This window comes from Cebus imitator, unplaced genomic scaffold (genome assembly GCF_001604975.1).
Source record: "Cebus imitator isolate Cc_AM_T3 unplaced genomic scaffold, Cebus_imitator-1.0 Scaffold54, whole genome shotgun sequence".
NCBI classification, from domain to species: Eukaryota; Metazoa; Chordata; class Mammalia; order Primates; family Cebidae; genus Cebus; species Cebus imitator.
Genome location: NW_016107369.1, coordinates 4,507,261 through 4,517,486, shown reverse-complemented (window position 1 = coordinate 4,517,486; position 10,226 = coordinate 4,507,261). Strand labels below are relative to the sequence as shown.

The window sequence follows — 10,226 nt, the reverse complement described above, 5'->3', positions numbered from 1 at the left end:
AATAAACAAATAAACAAATGGAGACATGTTTATGGGAGATCCAATATAGTACAGATGCCAATTTTCCTCAAATTGATATACAGGTTTAACACAATTCTTATTAAAATTCCAACAAGATTATTTACAGATTTAAGTTAAGATTATTCTAAAATTTAAATAGAAAGGCAATGGAACTAGAATAGCTAAAACAATTTTGAAAAAGATAAAGTGGAATCACTTCACCAATTTCAAGACTTATCATAAGAGCTACAGTAATCAGGCAGTGTAACTTGTCTCACGCCTATAATCCCAACACTTTGGAAGGCCAAAGCAGGAAGATCACTTGTGTCCAGGAGTTTGAGACCACCCTGGGCAACACAGTGAGACCCTATCTCTACAGAAAAATTAAACGTTAGCTGAGCATGGTGGTGCACACCTGTAGTCCCAGCTACTCAAGAGGCTGAGGTGAGAGGATTGCCTAAACCCCGGAAGCCGAAGCTGCAGTGAATCATGATCACACCACTGCACTCAGCCTAGGTGACAGAGTGAGATTCTGTCTCAGAAAAAGAGAGAGCTTTAGTAATCAAGATTCTGTGGTACTGGCAGAGGGATAGGCGCAGAGATTAATGAAGTAAGCCCCCACAAATATGTCCAACTGCTTTTTGATAAACATACAAAAGCAATGTAATAGAAGAAAGATCACCTTTTCAACAGATGATGCTGGGGTAACTAGACATGTATAAGCAAAAAAAGAAAAAAAAAAAGACTTTGACCCAAATCTCACATATTAAAATTAACTAAAAATGGATCATGATCCTAGATACAAAACTTCAAACTAAAAAAACTTTTGGGGAAAAAAAAGAGAGAAAGAACATCTTCAGGATCAGGGACCAGCCAAAGATTTCTCAGACACTAAGAGTTTGACCATAAAAGAAAAAAAATGGATACAGTGGATGTCTTTCTTTCTTTTTTGAGACAGGATCTCACTTTGTCACCCAGGCTGGAGTGTAGAGGCATTTTCACAGCTCACTGCAGCCTCCTGGATTTAAGCTATCCTCCCACCTCCCTTTCCCACCCAACTCCCCAGTAGCTGGGACTAGAGGTGCACACCACCACGCCCAACTAATTTATAAATTTTTTGTAGAAATGGAGTCTCACCATGCTGCCCAGGCTGGTCTTGAACTCCTGGGCTCAAGTGATCCTCCCACCTCAGAAAGTAGATTTCATCAAAATTGAAAACATTTGCTCTGTGAAAGACTCTGTTAAGGGGATAAAAAGTAAAGCTCAACCTGGGCAACACAGCGAAGCCCCGTCTCTACAAAAAAATACAAAAATCAGCCAGATGTGGTGGCTTGTGCCATAGTCCGAGCCACTTGGGAGGCTGAGGTGGGAGGATCACCTAAGACTGGGGAGTTCAAGGCTGCAGTGAGCTATGGCTGTGCTACTATACAACAGCCTGGGTGACAGAATGATATCCCATCTCCAAAAAGAAAGAAAAGCTACAGATGGGGAGAAAATATTTGCAAACCATATATTTAACAACGGACTAGCATGTAGAATATTAACAGAACTCTCAAATGTCAACAGTAAAAAGCCAAAATAGGCCACGCATGGTGGCTCATGCTTGTAATCCCAGCACTTTGGGAGGCCAAGGTGGATGGATCACCTGAGATCAGGAGTTCGTGACCAGCCTGGCCAACGTAGCAAAACCCAATCTCACTAAAAATGCAAAAAATTAGCCAGGTATGGTAGCAGACACCTGTAATCCCAGCTACTTGGGAGGCTGAGGCAGGAGAATCACTTGAACCTGGGAGGCAGAGGTTGCAGCTGAGTCGAGGTCAGGCCACTGTACTCTACCCTGGGCAACAGAAAGAGACTGTCTCAAAAAAAGAAAAGAAGAAGAATCATCTCATTAGAAAATGGGCAAAAGGGCTGGGTGTGGTGGCTCACACCTGTAATCCTAGCACTTTGCAGGGCCAGGGGGGTGGATTACTTGAGCTCTGGAGTTCGAGACCAGCTCAGCCAACATGGCAAAACCCTGTCTCTACAAAATACACAAAAATTAGCTGGGCGTGGTGGTGTGTGCTTATAATCCCAGCTACTCAGGAGGCTAACACAGGAGAATCAGCTAAATCCAGGAAGCAGAGGTTGCAGTGAGCCAAGACAGCACCACTGCACTCCAGCCTGGGCAACAGAACGAGACTGTCTTTAAAAAAGAAAGAAAGAAAATGGACAAAAGACCTGAGTAGACATTTCACCAAAGAGTATATATTGATGACAGATAACCACATGAAAAGATCTTCAACAGCATTAACCATTTAAGAAATGCAAATTAAAAGCACAATGAGATACCACTACACACTTATCACATGGCTAAAATAAAAAATAATGACAGTATTAAATGTTAGCAAGGATGTGAAGAAACTGAATCATTCATACATTGCTTGTGAGAATGTAAAATGCTATAGCCACTCTGGAAAATAATTTGGCAATTTAAAAGAAACTAAGCATACAACTGCAATACATCTTAGCAACTGCATACCAGAAAAATGAAAACTTATGTTCACATAAAAACCTGTACATATTTATAGCAGCTTTATTCATAAAAGCCCCCAAATGGAAACAACCTAGATATCCTTTAATGGGTGAATAAACAAACTAGGACATTCAGACCACAGAATACAGGTAGAGTATTCCTAATCCAAAAACCAGAAATCTAAAATGCTCCAAAATCCAAAACATTTTGCATGCCCACGTGATACTCAAAGGAAATGCCCACTGAAGCATTTAAGGTTTCAGATTTTTGGACTAGGGATACTGAACTGGTAAGAAAGTATACTGCCAATATTACAAAACCCCCAAAAAGCTGAAATCCAAGACACTTCCAGGCAGGCACGGTGGCTCATTCCTGTAATCCCAGCACCTTGGGAGGCCAAGGCAGAAGGATCGCTTGAGGCCAGGAGTTAGAAACCAGCCTGGTTAACATAGTGAGACTCTGTCTCTACAAAATAAAAAATCAAAAACTAACTGAATGTGGTGGTATACACTTGTAGTCCCAGCTCCCTGGGAGACTGAGGTGGAAGGATTGCTTGAGCCCAGGAAGTTAAGGCTATAGTGAGCCATATCCTGCCACTGCACTCCAGCCTGGGTAACAGAGCAAGGCCCTGTCTCGAAAACAACAGAACATTCCTACACCATGTTTGGAGAGAAGAAAAACAGACACACACACAAAACCACACTTCTGATCCCAAGCATTTTGAATGAAGAATACTCAACCCATACTGCTCAGCAGTAAGAAGGAACCAACTACTGATACATACACTCAGTAATCTAGCTGAATCTCCAGAAAATTGTGCTGAGAGAGAAAAAGTCAACCCCAACAGGTTATATATTATATAATTTTACTTATACAATATTCTTCAAACGACAAAATTAGAGAAATGGGGAATAGATTCATGGGGTGCCAGGGGTTAAGTAACAGGTTGGGGTAGATGGGTGTGGCTGTAAAAGGGCAACATGAAGGATCCTTGTGATGATGGAAATGTTCTGTACCTTGATTGTGTCAATGTTAATAACCTGGCTATTATATTGTACTAGTAGTTTGGGACGATGTTTCCATTGCAGGAACCTGGGAGAGGATACATCAGATTTCTGCACTATTTCTTACAAATACATATGAATATACACTTAACAAAAAATAAAAAGTTTAATTTTTTAAAAAGCGCTGGTACATATAAGGATATGAGCTGTTCTCCACTGGTGGCAAGGGGGTGGGTGATGATAATTCACATGAAAAGGAGTCTCTGAGTGAAGCACTTAAGCAAAGGAGAGGATACATGAAGAGGGAGATGGCTTGGGAGCCACTTTGTCCAGAGGCTTACTCTGCTATCAGAGAAAGAAAGCAGGACTAGTCAAGCAAAGATACACAAATCTTAAGGTCCCACTCAATAAGGTTTCACTCCAAAAGTTACCCAGGTACTATTATTTCTGTAGATGCCATAGCCCTTAGAACTAACTCAACTAATGACTCAGCAATTTTACTCCTAGAGTAATAAAAACGTGTCAACACAAAAACTTGTACACAAATGTTCACAGCAGCATTATTTATAGTAGCCTCAAGTAGAAACAACTAAAATGACCACCAACTGATGAAAGGATAAACAAAATGTGGCATATACACACAATGGATTATTTGTCAATAAAAAGAAATGAAGTACAGACTCATGCTACAGCCTGACTGAATCTAGTTTAGACATTTATCCCCTCCAAATCACGTGCTGAAATGTGATTCCCAGTGTTGGAGGTGGCGCCTGGTGGCAGGTGATGGGGTCATAGGGGAAGATCTCTCATGAATGGCTTGGTGCTCTCCTCATGGTAATGAATAAGCTCTTGTTCTGAGCTCATGCAAGATCTGTTTTAGAAAAGCTCGGCACCTCCCCACTCTCTCTCTTGCCCCCTCTCTCACCATGTGACACTCCTACTCCCACTTCACCTTCCACCATGAGTGGAAGCTTCATGAGGCCTCACCAGCAGATGCTAGTGCTATGCTTCTTGTACAGCTTACAGGACCATGAGCCAAATAAACCTCTTTTCTTTATAAAGTACCCAATCTCTGGTATTTCTTTACAGCAAGACAAAAGCAGCCAAACACAGCAGGGAAATCCACAGAGGCAGTAGATGAGTGGCTGCCGAGTGTGGGGGATTTGGGGAAAGGGAAAAAGTGACTACTAATATTTACGGGGTTTCTTTTTGAGGTGATGAAAAGGCTCTAAAATTGACTGTGATGATGGCTGCACAACTCTGAATTTAAAGAACCATTAAACTGTATATTTTAAAAGGATGAATTTTATGGCATGTGAATTAAATCTCAATAAAGATATTATTTTTAAAAAGGAAAGAAAGGATGGAAGGAATGAGAGATAGGGAAGGAGACAAAGGGAGAAAAAAGGAAAAAAGAACCTACCAGGCTGAAAAATTTTGTAGTAGGGACTATATGCCACATTTAATCCACCAAGTTTCACTGTGATTTCATAACGCCCAGCCTTGCGCACAGTGAAGGCCACCTTTACCACATTGGAATTGGGCTCCTGAAGGACTTCCTGGGTCACTGGAATTTCCACTGCTAGCTCCACATGAGAGATGTGAACTCTTAGTCCTACAGGCCGATGTGCAGGGAAAGGCTGCCCGTTCTTATAGAATAACTGCCATGGAAAAACAGGGACACCCGTTAGCAAGCAGAAAAAAACATTTCTTGTGTAACTAGAAAGTGAGTGGGGAGAGAGGAAGAAGCTGGCAGAGACCACACTGGTAAATCCCAGTACCTACCCTGTTCCTCAAGGTCCTGCTCACAAAAACAGAGAGAAACAAATCCCCTCAATACTCCAAAGAAAACTATTAAGTCATGAGCAAATTCTTAACCTCTTCAGAAGATAAGAGTAGAATTACCACTAAATCAAGAAAATGTCCATTTCAACTTGACATTTCTGCACCACCAATGCTGCCTCATTGGTCTTACCAGCTCTTTATATTATCAGTGCTAGCCCAAACTTAAAGGTAAGTTAGCCAGCGGCACTGGCAATGAGTGAACTAAAGCATTACCAAAGGTAGGAGGGGTTCAGGCGCTCAAGCCGAGCTTAATGTGTGACAGTGAAGAAGTCACTGCAGGAATTGGGAAATTTTTTCTGTAAAGTGCCAGAGTAAATGTTTTTGGCTTTGTGGGCCATACACAACTACTCAACTGTCATAACTACTCAGGTGTGAAAACAGCCATAGTCAATACATGATGAATGGGTGTGGCTGTGTTCCAGTATAAATGTATTTAAAGAAACAGAAGGCGGGCCTGATTTGCTAGACCCTATCTAGAATACTTATTCTTTTCTGTAATATTTTTCTTATTTTGAAAAGGTAACATTAAGCTTTATACTTCTTCAAAGCTAAGGACCTATTAAATCAAAATGATAGAGAAATTTGTGACTCTTCAGCTGGTAGCAATTCACTAGTTCCTGGGACGGGTTGAAAAACAAGAGAAAATGTTAATATTCCAGGCCAGCACATGGTAGTGTTGAACTGGGCTCCGGAAAGCAAGTTACTCAGAAACCCCAATGGGTATGGAGACAGAAACATTCCCTTACATGCACTCGGAAGGCCATGCTGTGGCCCACCTCATAGGGGTCCTTCCAATCCCAGGAGACTTTGCAAGACCGGGGATCCAAGTAATTCCCCCGCACGTAGTCATAAATAGTCCGGTCCCCTCGGCGCTCGCGGTCCTCATTCTGGAGGAAGCTGACTACACGTGCGGCAAGCTCAAAGAGGAACTTAATTGTGAAGAAGAATGCAACCACAGACACTGTGATTCCACCTATGCAAAAGAGAGAACACATAAACCGCCTGCCAGTTACACATTACAGCTTTGCATTATGGAACAGGCCAGCCATTTCTCAAAAATTAAAGGTCAGGATGAGACTGTAAGACTGCCAAAGAAACATTGCACTGGGCACTACTTCCGTGGATAAGAAAGGAACTTCTACACAAAGGGGTCAGCAACTAGTCCTCAGGCAAAAGCCCACCCACTGCCTATTTCAATAAATAAAATTCTATTGGGATACAGCTACACCCATCATTTAGAAATTGTCAATGGCTGCTTTTGCACCACACTGGCAGAGTTGAGTCATTGAAATGAGCCTCCGGAACCAAAAATATTTACTCTCTGGCCTTTTACAGAAAAAGTTTGCAAACTCTTGCTCTATATGAGCTGCACATAATGTCCGCCCTGCTCCCCACCTTCCTGCATTTGGTGGACCCTCCACAAAAGCAATCAAAAGGATGTGCTTTTCGTTCCCACCATTTCCTTCCTAAACGAATGCATATTTGGGCACCTTCCCCTCCCTTGTGTACTTGGCAAAAGTCTTCCCCAATCCCCACCAGACTTAGCAGTTCCCTTTTCTGGGCTCCTTCAAACTCCTGTACATTCACCTGGTATAACTTTTTGCCTCCTTGACCATTCCCCTTTATGTTATGAACACCTACTCCTTGAAGATAAATTTTTGTCTTATTCACAAATTTATTCTATATTTTAGACTTACAGTAGACTTACAGTAAACAGTGTCTTGCATTGACTACAATTGCTCAATAAACCCAAATGAATGAATTCCAATGCCAACTCTGTGAAGGTACATTCTGGCATGACTAGAAATATTTCCAGCTCTATTTTTAAAAGGAAAAAGATAAACAGGAAGGCAAAAAGGACCCAAGCAACCTTAACAAAAAGATAATAAAAAGAACTCTTTCTATAACGTACCAATAACGTAAAACATCAGGTCCCTTCAATGCCGACAGACAGCCGAGGATCACAGCTGCAGCTGTTAAAAGAAAACTTGTTTAGTTTTTTTCTACAACTCTTCCTTATAGCTATCTCAGAGTAAGATGAAGTAGAGTGTATGGCGTGAGTCAAACTACTATCTCTAGCCTAGAGCCTTACTATTCTATTCCTGTCCTCTTTCCAGCTTGACAAGTGCCCTATAATATATTTCTGAGAAACAGGGACTGCATCATTCTGCCTAAAGACTTCCAATCTACTGACTGACCACTCTAGGAATACCACAAACAGCCACTTGCTTTACTGTCAATTTCAAAAGGCAGTAACATAGCTTTCATCTTCTTAGATCCAGAGTTCCCAAGATAGTTTCCCTCCCTCATGCAAAGTAGTGCTAATTAACACGCAAAGAGGATAATGGAGTCACTTTCCCCTTATGTTTGCCTTCTGGAAGTAATTCAGCTAAGTAGAAATAGCTATATAAAATGTAGATTTTTTTTTTTTTAAAGCAAGTATCATTATCATCATGTTGGCATTAGGTAATTAAAATGAACTCTGGGTCATCCCAATAATAAGCAGTGGGTCTGAAAGGGAAGTCATTTATGCTGTTACCAATCAGACAAACTAATGTGCGCTCCGGAAGATGAGCTCAGCAGAAAGACCAAGGAGAGGAACAAAAGGAAACTATACTTCTCAACCTGAGTCACGCCTGCCAAGGTAGGAGTTGGAGGGAAGACTTTCACTGTTGTTAAACTTGTTTCCAGATTAAGACTTCAATCTTAATTACTCATTTGATGATATGAACCAATAAAAGTACTGCCAAGGAAAAATGCAATGTACGCTGATGTTCATTTCTTATCACTGAGTCTGACCATTCAGTGCGTCGTAGAATAGAGAGCATACATAGCCTATGCTCTCTATTCTACAACGCACTGAATTCACTCTTTTTAAGTCAGTATATACTATGGCTGTCAATTTTATCTTGACCCAGCACCTTTTATCAGCACTAAAATATTACTTAGAGATAAGACAGCTAAAAATTTCTAGGCTCGCATCTGGGAGGGACCAAAACAGCTTTTTTTCAGAGTGGGCTTTTATGTCTGATGGTTCTTGATTAGCTCTCTGATAACAGTATGTCCAACGGAACCCACAGAGAGTAGGTAATTTAAGGAATGACTGTCAAAAGTTTCACAGAAATCCCTACTTAGAGTGATAGCTAAAGGTCTACTAGAAAAGAAATCCACAGAGGGAACATTAAAATTGTCACATGGATTAAGGTGCTCCCAAGAGTCTATTATAGACAATATAAAGAGCCAAAATTTGGAATCACAACTGCTGAACCTCCTTCCCAAACAAGTATCTCATCTCTTGAGACCTTATGCTAAATTAGCTGGGGGAACCAACAACTATCATCTCAAAAAGCTACCATTTCTCAAAAAAGCATCTGTTTGCATCTTACAGGATATGCCAGATGACTTGGTGAGACCACAACTGGCAGTTTAACTGCCTTAGGTACTTCCTCAGCGAGATGCCATTCAATCTGACCCTAGGTATGAAACTTCTGGTCCTCAGGGAAGTTACAGCACTCAGCAAAAAAAATGAAGTATATGTGGCTAATGTTACAGATTTGTGGTCTTCTTGGAGGAATAAAAGCAGTGCCAAATGCATAGCTTGAGGCATGAGGGCTGGAAAAATTCCTGCCTACTATCTCTGACAACTATGCCAACCTTTTCTGTGAGAAACAGCTGACATTCAGTAATTCAGAAGCCTGGAGAACAATCCCAGACTGTGTGACCTTCCTAGGCTTCAGCTTCTTACTACTGTAAAAAGAGTTGAGATTTAATAATTTCAATAATATCATTTCCTTTAGTATGATATGACTTCAATGCAACTCCCCACAGCCAACAAGGCTCTAGTCCAACAGTATAACAAACAGTATAAGACAGAGGATAAGGGCACAGACTCTAGAGGTAGATTACCTGGCTTCAAATCCATGCCTCCGCCACTCATCATGTGACCCTGGGCAAGTCATTTAATCTTTATAAAGGGGTGCCAGTTTCCTTCTATGTACTCACAGGGAGCTGTGAGGCTTAAATGAGTTAACACATGTAAGCAGCCTATAGTAGTGCCTGACACACAGTGAGTTCTCAAAGTTTTAATGATTATTACAATTATTATCAATAGTAGCACCAGTATTACTACTCCTTTACTTCAAAGATGATAGGAAACACCTCTCTACTGGCCCACACTTTCTTCAAGGAGAAATGCATCCAAATTACAAAAGGTATGGCTTCTATTACTGTCCCTGAAATCTCAGTCTGCATGGGAGTTAATTTTATGCCTGAAAAATTTGACAATAAAGGGTTAAAAATTCATCCTAAAATAATTTTTCCAACAGATATTGAGTACTTATTTAATGTGCCAGGAAGCTACCAGGAACAAACTGGAACATGAGAGCCACAGTCCAGTTCTCATGAAGCTGGCAGTAATGAGCTTTACCTTGTGGAGTCCTTGGCCATTTTTCCCTGTCACTTATTTCTCAATCAAATCATCACTACTGATTTTCAAGATCACCTAAACCTTCTCCAATTAGTCACTTTAGATTTCTGCCCCAACTCTCTTCATCATTTAAAACTCAACACACCAATTACTACTTTTTCCCCCAAACAACTCTCTTCTTGAAACCTCCTCATGACCAGAGAGTTAGCTCTATCAATTCATCACCCACTGATTTGATGTTTACAAATGTCCCACTGCTCTACAACAGCTCTAAAACCACTCCCCACCCCAACAGTATTTACCCACCTCCCAGTTTCACCCATGGTCACATTCTGAATTTGCCTTCCTTCTACATTTTCCCCCTTTCTGCTTCCTCCTAAATTCTCTCAAAAGTCCCTCTATTTTTTTTTCTTTTTACTTTTCTTTTTTTTTTTTT

At 40.9% G+C, this 10,226-nt stretch overlaps 1 protein-coding gene across 3 annotated transcripts in view; it reads right to left on the bottom strand.

The window, feature by feature from the left end:
- Positions 1–10,226, bottom strand: part of AREL1 (apoptosis resistant E3 ubiquitin protein ligase 1) — a 53,221-nt gene that overhangs the window by 16,129 nt on the left and 26,866 nt on the right. For 2 of the 3 annotated variants that reach the window (XM_017528659.2, XM_017528660.2), the window contains exons 3-5: positions 7,277–7,337; positions 6,111–6,337; positions 4,943–5,180 (exon numbers count right to left, since the gene is read on the bottom strand). In XM_017528659.2, the coding sequence (XP_017384148.1) occupies positions 4,943–5,180; positions 6,111–6,337; positions 7,277–7,292 (481 nt within the window). In that variant the 5' untranslated portion in view covers positions 7,293–7,337. The remainder of the gene's footprint in view (positions 1–4,942; positions 5,181–6,110; positions 6,338–7,276; positions 7,338–10,226) is intronic. The other variant, XM_017528661.2, reaches the window with a different exon arrangement.